Consider the following 17,421-nt stretch of genomic DNA (forward strand, 5'->3'; position numbering starts at 1 on the left):
GATCCGCGGGGCTGGCGGAAGGGCCCGGGAAAGAGCCAGAGTGGCAGCAGGAAGGACCCCCTGGGGCCTTAGAGACCTCGGGAAGGCTTCCCGCGGAGATCCGCTCTGAGAAAGGTTCCGAGACCACGCGGCGAGGAGCACGTGAGCGGGGCGGCTTCGCTATAAAAACCCCCGCTCTGCTGCCGTGGAGGAGCGGGCGGAGCGGCAGGACGCGGCCACCTGCGCCACCGCAGACGGGGCGACGGTGCCCTCCCTCCAGAACGCCTCAAGGCAGTCCCGAGTTTTCATGCTTCAGATCCTCGGGGTCTGGCTCAGAGCGTGCGTCTAACTTTGAGGCAGGATCCCCAGCACTTAGGCAGAGGCGCAGGCGCGCGTGCGTCCCCAAAATGCTCACGGCTTGCTGACCTTTAGGAGAGTTGGAGGAGTCGCAGGAATCTCGGGCTAATTTCTTTCTTGTCCTCCACCAAGGAGGCAGCCCACAGCCCTCGCTCTGGTGCTCAGAGAAGCCCGGGAGGCCCCTAAGCAGCCCCAGGCCCCCGCGGCGAAGGGCCCGTCACCCTACGCCGCGGGTCACCGGCGCCCGCAGGAGGCAGGCTCCGGTAAACTCGGGGCGCCTTCCCTAGCTAAAGTTTGGTTTGCCTTCTGTTTCCGCTCGGTCCCCGCCGCCTGGTCGGTCCCGTCGTCCCGCGGCAGGCGCCGGGGGGAGATGGCCGCGGCCTCCGCCACCCGCGCGGGCGCTTCCCGGCGCAAAGGGGCGCCGCGCGCGTAGCCGCCGCCACGCTGACCTCCCGCGCTCGCCCGCTGTCGAGCTGAGCCCTGGCGGCGTGCGAAGGCGGCGGCGACAGGGGCCCGAGGGTCTGCATGGCCGCTCCTCGTCGGCCGGCGGTGTGCGCCCCGGAGCTGGCCGGCGGCGCCTCGGACTCGGAGCGGCTCTGAGCCGCGCCGCCTGCGGAGACCGACCTAGCTGCCCTCACAGCCGCGCGCAAGCACCCGAGGTGTAACAGGAGGCGGCGGCCGATCCTCCCGGAGGGCGATGTGGCCGGCCGGGGCGGGCACCAAGCTGCCCTGTCCTAGGGACTCTGCGCTCCGGCGGGCAGCTTTCTCCGGGAACCTCACCGCCCTGCCTTCTCACCTCGTGCCCGCCGGCCGCAGCGTCCGGGTCTTCATCAGTGCCAACCCTGAAGGTAAGTCCCTCGCTCGGGTTTGTGCGTCTGCCCTGTAGGTCCGCGCTGCCCGAGACGGAGAGTGCCCGCGGTAAACCGGGTGCGCCGTGCATACCCCGCGCTCCCTTCCGGCAGCTGAAACCGTGGCCGCCCTCAGCGCATGGCAATTAAATTTGAATTACTTTTATTCTCCTCTCGCTTTTCCCCTCTGCCTGCTGACTTCCCCTCGGACACCCATTCTTGCCCCTGGGTTACGCCTTCAGGTCGAGTTAAGAAATGTCCGAGGCATTAGCAGACGCTTCTGGAAGCTCAATCCTGCCATCCCCACCCGTTTCCCTATCTTTTAGCGGTTTCCTTTTCGAGATTATCGCAAACGCAAATCGGTCCTGGCCCCGCGACCGGTTCTGAACCAGGGCTCCCTCCTTTTCCACTTGTTCCAGCCGAGGCGAAGTGAGCGTGAGGTCCCCTGAGAGTCGCCCCGGGTGCGTGCGATGGTACTCTGCCCTGGGGCCGAGGGGACCCTTGTGGACCGAAGGCCTGAGCAGGTGGAGGAGAAACGCGCGGTGGGGTCCCGGGATAGGCTGGCGTTCAGGCCGGCGCTGGTTTCGCGGTGGAGCGCCCAGCATGAGCTCATCTCCACAGTTGGGTCCTGGGCTTGCTCTGACCCATCTAAAACCTGGCCTGCTCCGTCGCGTTCCTGCCCAGATCTCTTCACCTGGCAGGCGCCGAACGAAAACTTGTTGATTCGTTGCATTCACGAACCACAGCGGCTGGACGCCGGGTGGTTAATTCTTTGCTCATTGCCTTTCAGTTCGCAGTCCTGAACGTTAACTTTCATTCCCAGTAAGTGAAGACAAAGTAGAATACATTTGACTTGAGCTGGATAAAACGGCAGGAATTGCTCTTCTCTAGAAAAACAAGTGTTTAGCTGTAAGATAAGTTTACAGGAGACTGAAATAGACGTGTGACATCCGAGACTACCTTTTTCTGCCACTTGACAAGCCTCGGGTCTGACAACTTTCTTTTTTCCTTTTCTGTTAACAATCTAAGTCATTTGATAGAATCATTTGAATACTCAAGGCTCTGCTTGCTTGTGAAAAGCATTTTTTTAAAAACTTGTTTTAAAAACACTAGCAAAAATTTCAGGTAAAGTTCACATTATGATAAGAGGATTGGGAAATCAAAAGGTAACCCATAATAATTATTGGTATTGGGACTGTGAACTTTTGAGGGCGAACAGAACTGTCATTTTTATCAGTTTACAACTCTCACAGAATTTAATGAGGCTTTTAGGAAGCTCCAGTACACATTTAAAAATCCTTTAATCTCAAATATGTCTTCAGGATTTTCCTTACATCTTGATAAAACCACGGAGGTATGCACCCCATTTGGATGTAAGAAAACCTGCAACTTAAATTTACAGTGGTGTTTTTAAAACATATTGCTAAAATATTTTAAAGCATTTGAGAAAATTGTTAGATAATGTTTAGTCTTAAAATGTTCAGTTCCCCCCCGGGGTTTAAATCTCAGGAGAAGTGTTTAAATCAGCTGATGTAGAACCAGCTAAATTACTCTGTTTTTATTTAAACAAGTTGCTTCTGACATACAGTGAAAATTCCATTAGTATCATCAGTAGTTAGCTTTTGCTTTGAATTTGTAATTTCTGGGATAAAAATCAAGGAATTTATATACAACCAGCTGAATATTGAACTAATAGTCAAGATTAATGTCATTTTTCTTAAGCCTGAACACGTGATTCTTCAAATTTTCTAGTTTCTTGAAATAAAAGTATTAGCATATATTAATCTTAGGAACACAAACAGGAAAGAAGAGCTGATCATGCCTTCTCATTGACTCTGCTTGAGCTGGACAGCTTGCACATTGATCTTAAAAGACCAGAAATGTAAAGCCTACTAGAGAAGTTGCAATAGGGGCAGGACTTCAAATTTTATCCAAATTGAAGAGCTGATGGTATACTGAATGGAGATGGGCATTTTTTTTTTGGACCTGTATGTGAAGCCTCGGAGTCTTAGTAAATGCTCTGAGAGGTAGCACTTCACCACAAGGTCTTTATGGATGCAATTCAGGAAGCAAATGGTTGTGTTTTGGTTCGATTCAGTATTAGCTTCTTGGCCAATACTCAAGAGCCTCTTCACTGTCAAGACAAAGAACATTATCTCATGCTTTCCTTTACAAGAGGAAATGTAATTTATGCTCTAAATAAAAGCTGCTTTGTGTTGAACTCATAGCAATACTTTTAAGAATCCAGCAAGGGTCTCCCTTAGATTATTGTTTAATAGGTATTGTTTTACAAGACTTGTATGAATTTCCCCCATTGGTAATTATAACACATGTCTTTAGAATAGAAAAATTATTTCTCATATGTTTGCTCATTCAGTATTTTAATTTTGATTTCCATCCTCAAATCCTGTGAGGATGATGGGGGTGTTCTCTCTCTTTTACAGCTGAGAAAACTGAGGCTGCCCCAGGTTAAGCTACTTGCCTGAATTCATAAAGCAGAATGAAACAAGGTGGAGCCTACAAGGGACCCAAAATATGTCTGTGGGTATTCTTTAGCCTAGCCTAGGTTTACACCAGATTTCTCTGAAATGTCTTACCCCCACATGAACAAGAAAATAAGCTGAAGAGAACAGGAACATGGCTGCCTGACCTGCTTCACCTGCCCCAAGAGGTAACTTTAAGGGCACTGAAGGAAGAAATTTCAAAATATTCTGTACTCTAATGGACGTGTTCCTGGCCAAAAGCATTATCTGCATCTGACCAATCCCCAGGCATGAAAGACACAAGAGAAGAACAAGTGTGGGGGAGGCAGTGTTATCCCATATTCTCTTACTTGGATATGCCTTGGGCTTCATCTAGTCCCACCTCCCACCCAAAGTAGAAATCCCATTTGTGGCATCTGTTAATCTTTTGATGTTTTCTAGTCATTTAGCCACTGTCTTCCTGCCAGAATAGCACTTATCCCTCCTTGGAGCATGATTCTAAAACAGATACCAATTCTTCCACTGCAATTAGCCTGAATTGTCCATGAATATGCAGAGGAGAGGGACCTATATAATTCCCTCACTATTATTGGAATAAACAGTAATCTTCTCTGCCTAGAGTCTTAACCAACTGAGAATAAGGTAATGTCTTAGCTCAGGTTTCCACAACAAGATAGTATAGATTTAGTGGCTTCAACAACATATGTTTATTTCTCAGAGTTCTGGTGGCTGGACTGTCTAAGATCAAGGTGCTGGAAGGTCCAATTCCTGGTAAGGGCCCTCTCCCTGGTTTTTCATATGGCCATCTTCTCATTGTGTCCTCACATGGCAGGGAGAGCCCAGCTATGTTCTTTCTTCCTTTTCTTATAAGGGCACTAATCCCATAATGGGAGCCCCACCCTAATCTCTTCTAAGCCTTGTTACTTCCCAAAGGCCCCACCTCCAAATATCATCTCATTCAGAGTTAGGGTTTCAATATATGAATTTGAGGGGCAGGACACAAATGTTCAGTTCATAACATTCTGTTCCTGGCCCCCCAAATTCATATGCTTCTTGCTCCAAATATCTTGCCTTGTTCCAGCATCAACTCTAAAGTCTATAGCCCAAAGTCTCATCTAAATATAATTTTAATCAGGTATGAGTGAGACTTCAGGAATGATTTATCCTGAGGCAAAATTCCTCTCCATCTGTGAACCTGTGAAACCAGACAACTATGTGCTTCCTAAATGGAGCTATGGGACAGGCATGGGGTAGACTTTCTGGTTCCAATAGGGAGAAATTGGAAGGAAGACATGGATGAAGGGTCCCACACAACTCTCAAACCTAGCAAACCAAATACCATTGGGTCTTAAATCTCAAGAAAAATAATCCTCTTTGGCTTTATGCTCTGCCTTCTGGGCCCACTGGGGTAGCTCTGTGGGGTAAGGGGTCACCCACCAAGGCTCCAGGTGGCCCTTCCCCCAAGGCCTTGTGTAGAGGCTGTCTGCTCTGTTGAAACCCAGGCTATGCCTTCTCTCGCCTTTGAAACCAAGGAGGCAGCCCAGATCTCCCAGTCTCCTTTGGAGTTTCTCTGCCTTTGTCTTGAAGGATCATGCATGTTCATAGACGAGTAGCAATGGTTTAGTCTGATAGCATCTAGGAGTCAGACAGCCTTCCTTTGTTTCATCATGTCTCTATTTTCATGAGTTCAAACTGGCCACATTTCTGCTGGGGTGTGTCCATGGTTCACACCCATACTAATCTCCTTACCAAATGGTTGTTCAGCCACACCCTCAGTGTTCTCTTCAGAACAAGCTTTCTCATTTTTGCAATATGGATAGACTGAGAATTTTTCACGTCTTCGTTTCTGGTTCCTTTGTGCTTAACAATTTCTTCCTTAATTCATCTTTCTCCTTTTGCAATTTATCATAAGCAGACAGAAGGAATCTAGACACCCCTTCAATAGTCTTCTAAGAAATCTCCTCAGCTAAATATCCAGTTTCATCACAAGTTCTACCTTCCACAAAACACTAGAGCACAGTTCAGCCAAGTTCTTCGCTACTTTATAAGGATTGCCTTTTGTGCCTGTCCCATGCTGCATTCCTCATTTCTGTCTGAGGCTTCACCAGAGTGGCTTTTACCCTCCATATTCTGTTCATGACAATGGGTACTCTAAGAAAATGGAGGCTTTCTCTACATCTCTCCTTTCTGAGCCCTCACCGGAATTGTCATTAATTGTTTCTCCATGGCAAACTAGGCTTTTTCTAGCATGCACCTGAAAACTCACCCATTCTTACTCCATTACCCAGTTCCAAAATGGTTTCCACCTTTTTCAGTATGTGTCACAGAAGCAATCACTTCTTAGGACCAAAATCTGCCTTAGTTTCCTAGGCTTGCCATAATAATTTACCACAGACTGGATTTAAATGGCAGATATTTATGGTTTCATGATTCTGGGAGCTAGGAGTCCAAAATCAAGGTGTGACCAGGGCCTTGCTCCCTCTGAAGGCCCCAGGGCAGACTCCTTCCCCGCCTCCTCCTAGCTTCAGGTAGCTTCTGGAAATCCTCGGTGTGCCTTGGCTCGCAGCTCTATCCCTGCAATCTCTGCTTCCATGGTCACAGGCAAGAAGGCAATGTTCTCTCACCTGCTGGAGAGAAAGAGAGCTCTTGTGTCTCTTCCTCTTCTTATAAGGATGCTATCCCATCACAGGAGCCTCTACACTCATGACCTTATCTATACCTAATTCACTCCCAAAAGCATCGCCCCCAAATACCGTCACATTAGGGATTAGGGCTTCAGCATATGAATTTGGCAGGGTTGGGAACACAACCATTCAGCTCATAACAGGTAAAGTCTAAAGCAGAAGGAAATGAAAATATTGAAAATATCTATTACCAGTAAAAATTGATGCAGGCCCATACTTCATTATTCATGGTCTTTTGGGTCAGATGTAATTTTGAATTCCATTTTTTTTTTTTTTTGGTGGAAATGGTTCATATGCTGTTTATTTTGTAGGGCCTAGGGTAATACCCCATGATCAAATGTGCATATGTGTATGAGGAAACCTGACTTCCCTCCATGTCAGTGTCATGTAGTACTTTTACAATGCTGGAAGGTCTTCATCTGCATTGTCTTATGTGATAGCAATGGTTACATATGGCTATTCAAATGTAGCTAGTATGACTAAGAATATGAATTTTTAATATTATTTAATTGTGATTGGTTTAAATTTAAATAGGCTTATGCGGCTTTGGCTCCTATGTGGGACACAGAGCTCTAAGTGGAGAACTAAGGACTGTGAGCAGCTTCATGTCAGATGAGGTCAGGTTTTGCCACCAATGACTCAGCTCACTTTGGGTTTTGCTGTCAGATGAATTGGGGAAATTTTTTAATTTTCACCACTTTGAAGAGGTTGGAATTGAAGGTAAGGGCTGTGGTCCTTTATTGGGGAATGTGGTTTTTAACTTTAAGCAAGTGGGTCTCCCAATAGTGAATCTCAGAATTGTGCAAAGTCACCATTCCAGTCACTATCAGCAGGGGACTGGGCACAGCCCCACCCCAACCAGTGAATAGACTTTAAGATGAGGAGCAGAGAAGAAGACAGGTTCATTAAAGAGAGAGAATGAAGGGATTGGGCTATTTGTGCTCAGATTTTCTTTCCAAGTGCATCATTAGATTAAGATACTCCTCCCTGGGTAGTAAGTGATGGCCCTGTCCAGGGCTACTTTGTTATTGGATTTCCCTCTGCATATTAAGAGACATCTGGAGTGGAGGAAAACATTCTAACATCTGCCTTTGTACCTTTTTCTGCTCACTCAGACTTAGGCACTGGTCCTCTTTAAGAATTATGTACATTTGTCCACAGTACTGATGATCAGATGCTCTATATTACTACTTCGATTTTTTACTTTGCAATTCTTTGCATTTTCCCTCTTTTCTCCATGTCTTTGGGGTCTTGGTAGGAAAGCTTGTTCCACATTTTGGCAAAAGCCACAGTAAAGATAAATTATTTTCTGACAGTTGTTGCAATTAGTGGTCATTTTTGCTTTAGCTTGTGCTCCCAGGCAAGAGGTAGAAAGATGTGCATGTCAAGAAATTCATATGAAACTTATGAATATTCTTCACTATAGTTCTTCTTACTTTCCCTACAATGCTAATCATTTCCAAGGCTCTCTGTTTTTCATTGTTTTTATAAATGATCAGAAAACATTGTTAGGCATGGCATAAAACATACATATATATGCATGCAAACACACACTGCTGTTTGACATCAGTAACATCTTTGTAAGTTAAGAGTCTTAAAGGAGAATATACTGAACTGCTGTTTTGTGATAAATGCACATAGGACATTTATAATAAATGAGTCATAAAATTTTTGTGGTTGTATTTTAAAGTCCTTCAGCAAACATCATTCAAGCAGGAGAGAGTATTAGATACAGGCACTGACTTGAGAGCCAGACTGCCTGGGTTTGACTCTTTAGGCCACCATTTAATGCTGTGATTTCTTGAGCAAGTTGCTCAATTACTTTGTTTTTAGTTTCCTAATCTGTAAAAGAGGACAATAGGAGCATCTGCCTTGCAGGGTTATTGAAAAAGATTAAATAACCTAATAGAGATAAAGCACTTAGAACAGTGCTGGGCAAATAGTAAACGTCACCTAAATGTTTGATATTGCTGTCCTTATTACCTTTATTATCTGTTTCCACTGTGGTTCAGACACTATCCAGGTATGGGTGTGCAAAGACAAGGCATTCCTGCCCTCAAGGAATGCAGTCACTAGGGGCATATCAGTCAGAAGTTAGTAGTTAAACAGAATCACTCTGGATACTTCAGGGAACAAGGTGATCCCAAAAATCATGACATGGGTTGGAGAAGTGAAGGGAGAGCTAATGGGTTTTTAAGCCACATTGCCAAAACTGTCACCAGAGGACCGACACTGTAGAAGCCACTGCCAGTATTGCCGCTGCCACTGGGTGCTGAGTAGCTGGCCAGTTTCTGCGAACACACATCTGCTGAAACCACAACTCGGAAGAACTTGCCTGGCTCCCTCTGCTCTCCAGACCTCATGTGGATACATCCCTCTGGCAGAACCAGAATTGCATTTGGATCTGGCCACAAGTAAGTCTAGGAACTTCCAGGTTTCCAGCCCCAACACCACGAAGGAGACAATGAAGGGAAGCATAATGGATACTCAACACCAAGAAACCATGTAGCCCAAAGGGCCCCAGGCACTTTACTCATTTACTTATTCAATCAGGAAATATTCATGAAGCACACACTCCATATGGAGCACTGTTCTGGTGCTTAGAATACAGCAGTAACAAAACAACATATCTCTCATGGAGTTTGCCTAAATAATATGTATGTGATGACCACTGTGCTAAAGATACGAGCAGAGCATGAAAGAGACACCAAGGAGGAGTAAGTCAGCATGGGGGCTCCAAGTGAGGGCTGGGAGGTCTTCCCAGAGGGACACAAAGAGCTAGGATGTAGAGAGTATCCTACACGATAATCGAGTATGAGGCAAAGCCATGGAAAGAACTCTGCAGGGAATGGAAAGAGATTATCTTTATTCTTCAATGAAGAGTTTTTGTCCCTTTGAATAGAGTGGAGCTGATGTCTTGAAGTGATTACATTTGTCCCCTTGAAGGTGACTCATTTAGAATGGCATTTAACAGAAAGCATGACTTGGACCATATAGATACACTATATACAAATAAATTGTGGCTTTATGGTTTAATCATCTGCAGATCTTTAAAAGTTCTTATTATGCTATAGCAATGACACCATTTATCACTTTAAAGGGGAATATTTGAAAGTTTGTATTTTATTTGTTTCAGTTGTCTATTGCTGTGTATCAACCCACCCCAAAATTAGTGACTTAAAACAACAATGATTTCTTTTTTTTTTTTTTTTTTTTTTTTTTAGGAGAGCAAGGTACAGGCTTTTATTTAGAGATACAGTGAAAGAACAGAGCTCCCGGCTCATGCCAGGAGGGGACAAGAGAGTCCCTACAATGATTTCTTGTTTCTCACAATTCTCTGCCTGGGAATTTGGGCAGACTTGGCCTGCAGAAGAAGGACGATTCTTTTCTTCTATGGGGCATTAGCTGGAGTCACTCTTTAACTGCATTCAACTAAGCCTGGGCAGGGCTGGGAAGAAGATCCAAGAAGGCTTCACTCATATGTCTTCCTCTTCAGTGCTCCAAAGCCTAGCCCAGGATTCATTACAGGGGATTGGCCTTCCCAGAGAATGGAAATGGCAGCTGCTGGGCATCTTAAGACCTGGGTCTAGAAGTCCTAGAATGTCACTTTCACCATTTCTGTCTTTGAAAGTTGGAAGGAGAGCCCAGATTCCAAAGGAGAGCAAATAGACCCCATGTCTTGATGTGAGGAGAAGCAGGTATATGCCAAGAGGGGCAAAATTAATGGTAGCCAACTTTGAAAGCCTACCAAAACTCCCAGTTATATTGTGTAGTTTCTTTGACCTGTGTGTATCCTAATTAGATTTACTGAGATAAATGCACAAAAAGTGGGTAAACTAGTAGCCTAGTACAAAGCAAATGCTCAGCAAGTGCTAATCGTTGTGTTGATGATACTGATGACTTGTTGAGGGGTTGACAGTGACTCTAAAGGCAGTGCTCTTCTAGAACCTCCTGAATTCCAAACAGAAAAAAGACAGAACAGTCCTCAGGTAGGAGGTCAAAATGTCACTATTTTTACTGATAAAGATAATGGAGAATGCTCTTGTGCTTCCTCATACTAAACACCAGAATTAGACCACCTTCCACCCACAGGCTGGCAGTGGTGGGCCTCCAGAGGGCCTGCCCTATACAGTGGCAGGCCTGGAAGAGAGCATAGCCCACCCTCTCTGCACAGGTGGGTTCCCTGGGGGATGGGCAAGAGTGAACCAAGCTTGCCTGGCTTATTCTTCCCACATTTTTCTAGTCCAGTAAGCCACCCCTTACTCTTCCCACCCCAGTCTTGGGAAGGATGAGTAAGGAAGTAGAGAGAGCCTAGGTGTCTTACACTCCAGTGAGGGGGAAAAGGCTCCGACCCTAACATGAACATTTATATGTTTCAGTTTTAACATTCATACACAGTGGAATCCTTTAATTACCTAGGATCATTTAAATTAAATATCTGGTTTGACATAGCCCAAATTATGTCATAGCCAAATATATACAGAAGAGTGAGCTGTAAGGTGTGACACTCCTTCTATATAAAAAGGAACTATATCAAATATCAGTATCAGAATACTTTTCCTTGAGAAAAGTCCCTTCATCTCTCTAGAAAGAATATGTTGTTTTAAACCAGTAAGTTCTGGAGTAGATTGATATGCAGCAATAGACAACTAAAAAAATAAAGCACAAACTCGTAAACACCTTTTAAAATGGCAAATGATGCAATCCTGCCGAGGAACAGGAACTCATCAACAAAGTAATTGGGTTTGATAAAGTAAGCTTAAAGTCCTTTTCAACTCAAAGTCCTATAAGTTTTGTTCTTAATGGTCATATGATTTTTAAAAATGTGAAACATGTAGTAGGTGGCTCAAAACTACATATAGGTGCTCAGTTAGGTACAATCAATCTAGAAGAAAGTTTGGTATCACTGCAACACCTTTGTGTCACTTCTGTGAAGCTTTAGCTTCCATCATGTTTTCTGTAGACATCAAACAGGATTCATTCTGCAAATTAATGTGTACTGGCTAATGCAGAATTATAAAAAAGGAATTACATGATAGAAAGTTAATAAAAGAATAAAAAACTGCAGCTTTGGCTGCAACCCAACGGAAATAATACCCACTTCTAATGAAAAACTTCCTTGAAATCTCATTTTCAATTCAAAATTTTTCAAAGGCTTTGACACAGATACACTCAAAATAAAGAGCAAAGCCCAGATGTCAGGTGTCTTATTCCAAGAGTGATCTACAGAATCTAACTCAGAAATGAAACCACAAAATTGAAAGGATGTCCTTCATAATGCTTAATCTGATCCATTATGGATAGTGTCATTCAGAGAGATTCTTGCCACCAAATATATTTCCTTCAGACTTTATTCTAAGCATCAGCTGCAATATTTATTAGACACCCATTACTTACAACCAAACCCTTAACTTGGCATGGCGAGTTACAGAGGATGTAGGATACATACTGTTTATCTTTATTCTTTAGGCTCTTTCACCTAAGAGGCAGGACACAACAACAAAAAACAGCAGCACTGTTACTGTGAGAGGGATGTGTCCGTGCAAAGGCCAATTGGAATCAAATTATCATGTCTGATATCCCAGTCAGGCAGGAGCTGGTCATATTGAGTCAAAAGAGGAAGACCAAGATGTAACTAGGAAACAGACCTCTCTACTGATGTGGAGTGGCCAATGGGAAACCGACGCAGCTCAAGCTGACAAGAACGAGCCCAGATCTGAGAGATGGGCATGGTGTTTGAAGATAAAGCATTTGATATCAAAGAGAGCAAAGCAGAGTGAGCAAAGCTGAATTTCAATATGCTGAAATTTAATTTTCTTGAGTGTCAGAAGGATAACTCAGGAGTTCACTGAGGTGATAACTGGAGGTATTTAGGCAGGTGCAAAGTATGGAGGTGGAGGGAGGGTTTGAGTACAAGATCCCCGTCCTGAGATGGGAGTTGGAGGAAGCAGCTGAGGGAGAAGGTAGCAAGGAGCACCGGCAAAACAAAGGCAAGATCCCAGACCCTGGTCATAAGGTAAGGCTGAGGTCCTGGAACAAAGAACAAGGCTGCTATCAGGACCAGAACCCAAGGCCAGGGCCAGAACCGCTGCCCCAAGGATTTGACCCTGATTCCCAGAGGGATGGGATAGAAGTAATAGAAAACATTTTCTAGCTGAGGTCACTGATGGGCCCAAGGACTGGAAATAGCATTACAAGTGGCCCCAAGTATGGTTCCAGCTATTTCAGAGAATAGATGCACGGGCTGAGCAGCAGGAAGGGTTATTCAATAAAAATAAGGAAATCAGAACAATATTGAAAGACTTGATTGTCCTAATGGAAGAAGATGAGATATTATGGACAGAGAGGGAATAGTGTATATCCTAGAAGACAAGTCTGATAGTTAGACCTCAAGGCTGACTGAAATGTTTTGCAAACACAAATGCTTTGGCACCACAACAGGCTCACTTTGGGAAAGTGAGCAGTGATTGATTAATAATGTCTGCTGTGGGTAAGGAATGGGGTCTGTTCATGTGGGTGCAGGTTGTTGGAGTTCCTGGACCCAATTCTAATGTGTGTGTAGCGGGGAGGGGATTTTCCTACACATGACACCAAATAATTCTCGAACACCAGCAGGGTGTCAGAAAACTCAACTCAGTTCTGACACTGTCTGCCTCAAGACAGCACAGATTCCCAAGTTAAAGTATCCTACAAGACTGCCCTCCACCCCACCCAGTCTCCAGATGCCATTTGCAAACCCCAGGCTGTTAATCTACCTGTGCTTCTGACCAATTGCTACAGATGGAATGTTCCAGTGACACCCCCTTAGGTTTGGTTAATTTGCTAAAACAGCTTACAGAACTCAGGAAAACACTTATATTTAGCAGTTTAATAAAGGATACAAGTTAAACAGCCAAGTAAAGAGATACACAGGGCATGGTGCCAAATAAATGAGCTGCTAACCTCGTGGAGCTTGGTGACCTGGCTTGGTGGCACGTGAAAGTGCTCTGGTTCTCCAAGCATAAGACCTCTCCTCCCACCCTCTCCCTCTCTCTGTTCCTGTCTCTGTCTCTCTCTCTCTCTCTCTCCGTCTCTCTCCCTCTCTCTCCCTCTCTCTCTGTCTCTCCCTTTCCCTCTCTCTCTCTCTCTCTCTCTCTCTCTCTCTCACACACACACACACACACACACACACACACACACAGAAATAGCAGGATGCAGAAGGTACAAAGTGCTCTTGTTACCGGTTGTTGTGAGGGCTTTATTGCATAGTCATGACTGACTAAGTCACTGGCCATTGGCTGATTCAGTCTCCAGCCCTCTACCTCTTCTCTCCCAGGGGCTGGGAGCTGGAAGTTCCCACCCTCTAATCACATGCTTGGTACCCCTGGCAACCATTCCCTCCCCCTGGGTGGGGTCTAAATCTCTTTGTGAACATAATGAGACACCCAACCCATTTGAACTTTATGGCCCTGAAGCATTTTCAAGAACTATGGATGAAAACCAAATAAATCTGAAAATATTTTGGTCATCTGAATGACCAAATATGTACTTCTTACAAATCATTGTATTGCCTGCAGTGTCTTTGCAGCCACTGACACTGTGGTGTAGAGGAGTGAATGGGGCAGTGTAAGCAACAGTGAGGGGCCAGGCTTTGTAGTGTTTCATTTGCCCAAAGCAGAGAAGACAAGCCAGTGAAATATGAAAAGTCCACCCAAGAAATAACTGATGAGATGTTTTCTTGTTCAAATGATAGAACTTGGAGAGATATCATTTGCTAAAGGAGGAAAATGTGTTGAAACTGTTAAATAGACCGAAAGTCCACTTGCATAGGGTAGAACTTGCATTCTAGTTAGCTGCTAAGCAGAGTGTAACTTCAGCAAAAGATCACACTCAGTTGACACTATTCTAGAAAATTCTCGAATCAAAACAGAATTCAGAAATTAAGGTCACTGTGTGATAAAAAGTGATAACATTATCAAATATATCAATTGTTAAAGAAAAAAGAGAAAAATCTGCTGAGAACACTGAAGAGAAGACATGAAAAGAAAAGGTTCCCTTTTAAACCCAGAATTTCTGTTCATAAGCCTGAAAAATCTACATGGAGAAAGAATTGTAATAACAATGAAGAGAATATGTAGGAAGAATAAAAAAAGATCCAGACCTTCCAGCCTCTGAGAAGCTACTGTGTGGAGGTATTTATCTGCAAAGTCGTGGGGGATGAAAACATTCATAAAATAGGAATTTCACAATTAAATGAAATCACTGCTAAACTGGAAATCTTATAAGGTGTGGGGGATTTGTCACATGGCTCCCAAATTTTTCAGCATACCTCACATCGAGAGCTGGCAGCTATGACTTCTCTCTGCTTTTGGCCAATAGAATGCAGAAGAAATGGCACAGCACCATTGTCTGAGTCCAGGCTTGTAGAAACTGGCCACTTCTACTTTGTCTTTTGAAACACTTGTTCTTGAGAAGCCAGCCACCCCATGGAGAGACCCCTGTGAAAGAAGCAGACAGGTGCACCACCTTGCCAGCAAGAAAATGAGTGTGCTGTCTTCTAAGTGGATCTCTACCTCCTCCCCTCCCTGGAGCTGTCCCAGCTGACTCAGGCTACATGGAGCAGAGACTAGCCTTCCCTGCTGAACCCTTCCCCAATTGCAGATTCAAAAGAAACATGAATATTGTTTTATGTAAATAATTTTGGTTTGATATGCAGCAATAGATAACATAAAATGAGTAAAATAAAAGAAATGCATTAGAGTGTGTACTAGCTAAGATCAAAGAATTTAGGGGTTAAATTTGGATTTGAATCCCAAGGCTTGCTATCATCTGGAGTACTTAATCTCAAGTTTCATTGTCTTTTCTGCAAGTTAGGCATAATGACTGCCTCATAAGGTTACCACGAGAAATAAATACTGTACATAAGCACCTAAAATATGTCTGAAAGAGAGGAAGGACTTAAATATTATAGATTAGAATTTGCTTAAAGCCCTAGGAAATAAGAGGAATAAGGGTTACAAGAGAATGAGAATTACTTGAATTGTGGCATGAAATGGGGCATCATTTCCAAATTATGCCACATATATAGTGATGTGTGCTTTTAGCTAGAAGGGACTGCATAAAAATACCCTTTTTTAAATGAAAGTTTAACATAAATATGAATTCAGTCAAATTGCAAGGTATTAATAAGTTCCATTTCTAAATAATAGAGCAGAAACTACTTATAACTTGATTTAAAAATTAGCCAAAAAAAAAAAACCAGAACAAAACAAAACCCTCTTTTAAAGCCGTAGGTAGCAAGCACATTTCAGTAAAATGGCAGAGGATAAAAAGTACTTCCACCATTTAACGTAAGATGTGCCAAAATCTTAAACTAAAAATCATAATTTTTTTCACACATAGAATCCCCTTACTGTTGCTTTAAATCGATAAAGATTCATGTCATTTTTTTAATGCTTACTAAACTTTTAGACCTTGATTTATAGTTTGCTTGCCCCTGTTGGTCCCAAGAGCATGTGGTGCCACATTTATGTGGCAAGTACCACTCTTGATAAAAACAAGCAGCTCTCTTTATCTAGGAAGGTTTTCAATCCAGATCTCATGCGTGATTGAAAACTATTTCATTTCAAGTGGCTACTATGAAGGAAGGTCCCAACGCTTCTGTGAGTTGATAGCTCTTATCGTGTGCCTGTAATGGTTATTGTAAACCCACAGTATATTGGAGGAGGGTAGAGAAGAGGTGGTACGGGAGGAGATAGGGCTCTTGAGTGAATCAGTGCATGGGTCAGGGGTAGATGGATGATAACTTGAGTCTGGAAAGGGTGAATCCTTCATTTGTTCATTGATTCTGCCTAGCAAATCTGAGAGTAGAATGGAATGACGGAGAAAGCCCTGAAATCTCAGAGTTTTGAAACAGTTTTTAAGTTTGGAGTTTGGTGCTATTGGGAAAACTAGATATTCAGGCAGTCTGCCTCCTCCGGGTGGGAGCCAGACTGCTGAGCATCAGCTGGGGCAGAGGAGGGCTGGGAGAGGCCCTCCGGGGTTTGCCTAGTTTGATGATCTGAAGAAAAGAAAATTCAGGGCTTAGCCAAATAAATACTTTGGTTCTTTTACTGAGACTTTAAAAATTATTTGAAACTCATTCTTTGAATTCAGTACTTATTGTATAATCTTTTTGTTTTTCCTTACTTTTTTCCTTTGGAAAATTACAGCCTATCTTAACTGAGTCAAGGAGGAAAAAAATGGTTTCACTTTCACTGTTGTGAGTATGGTCAAAGCAGATCCATGCTCTGGGCGGCAGCTCCAATGGGTGTATAAGGAGGGTAAACTTTTTAATACACTGCTGACCTCAAAAATGTGTATGTAAATTTCATCTCTGCCAGCACCTGCATGTGCCAAGGGGATGGCAGTACAGGTTTCTAGGGCATGAGTTTCATTTGATACTAGCGCATCCAAGAATCATAAAATCATTATTATAGATTCAGCACTACCCAGAGTTTACCATGTGACCTGGAGCAGGTTTTAGAATCTTAAGTCTCAACCTTCTTTTCTCTCAAAACAAAAGCACTTATATTGTCTATCTTATGGTGTCTGAGGATTAAATTCCAATATAGTATACAGTGAGCCCTACAAAGAAACAAAGCATTATTCTTTTCTTAAAACTCTTCCGAGTACATGAGTCTTAAGCTGACTGCTAAGCTGATATTAAATAATTATGTTACAGTATAATAAAGTAACTCATGTTAACCTTAAAAGTTAAACTCAGTTATTTTACCAGCAAAAATGGGTTCATTCATGAATAGCAGAGAATTGTAATTCCAGACATTCAGGCTAGGCCAAAACTATAGGCAAGTCCCACAAGTGAAGGAGAGTAATATTATTTTATGGAGAAAAATAAAGAAGTTAGGAGGGATTGTTTTGAAGGAAAGACCACTGGAAAAAAACAAGTTCAATGTGATGAGGGCTTCTCACTGACTGGTCACTGAGGTACTCAGTTTATTCTACAGATGCAATGTACATACATCCTTCCCTGTTGGGGTCTGTAACTGATGGTTCTTCCTACTGAAAATATTCAGAATTGATGGTTTCTTG

General features: G+C 43.5%; 1 protein-coding gene across 1 annotated transcript in view; it reads left to right on the plus strand.

Annotated features, from left to right (window-relative positions):
* The first annotated feature begins 1,017 nt into the window (after positions 1–1,017).
* NWD2 (NACHT and WD repeat domain containing 2) overlaps positions 1,018–17,421 on the plus strand; it is a 149,915-nt gene continuing 133,511 nt past the window's right edge. The window contains exon 1 of the mRNA XM_036908442.2: positions 1,018–1,184. Coding sequence (XP_036764337.2) covers positions 1,034–1,184 — 151 coding nt within the window. The 5' untranslated portion in view covers positions 1,018–1,033. The remainder of the gene's footprint in view (positions 1,185–17,421) is intronic.

The sequence above is a fragment of the Manis pentadactyla genome, chromosome 5 (assembly GCF_030020395.1).
Source record: "Manis pentadactyla isolate mManPen7 chromosome 5, mManPen7.hap1, whole genome shotgun sequence".
In the NCBI taxonomy this organism is placed as follows: domain Eukaryota; kingdom Metazoa; phylum Chordata; class Mammalia; order Pholidota; family Manidae; genus Manis; species Manis pentadactyla.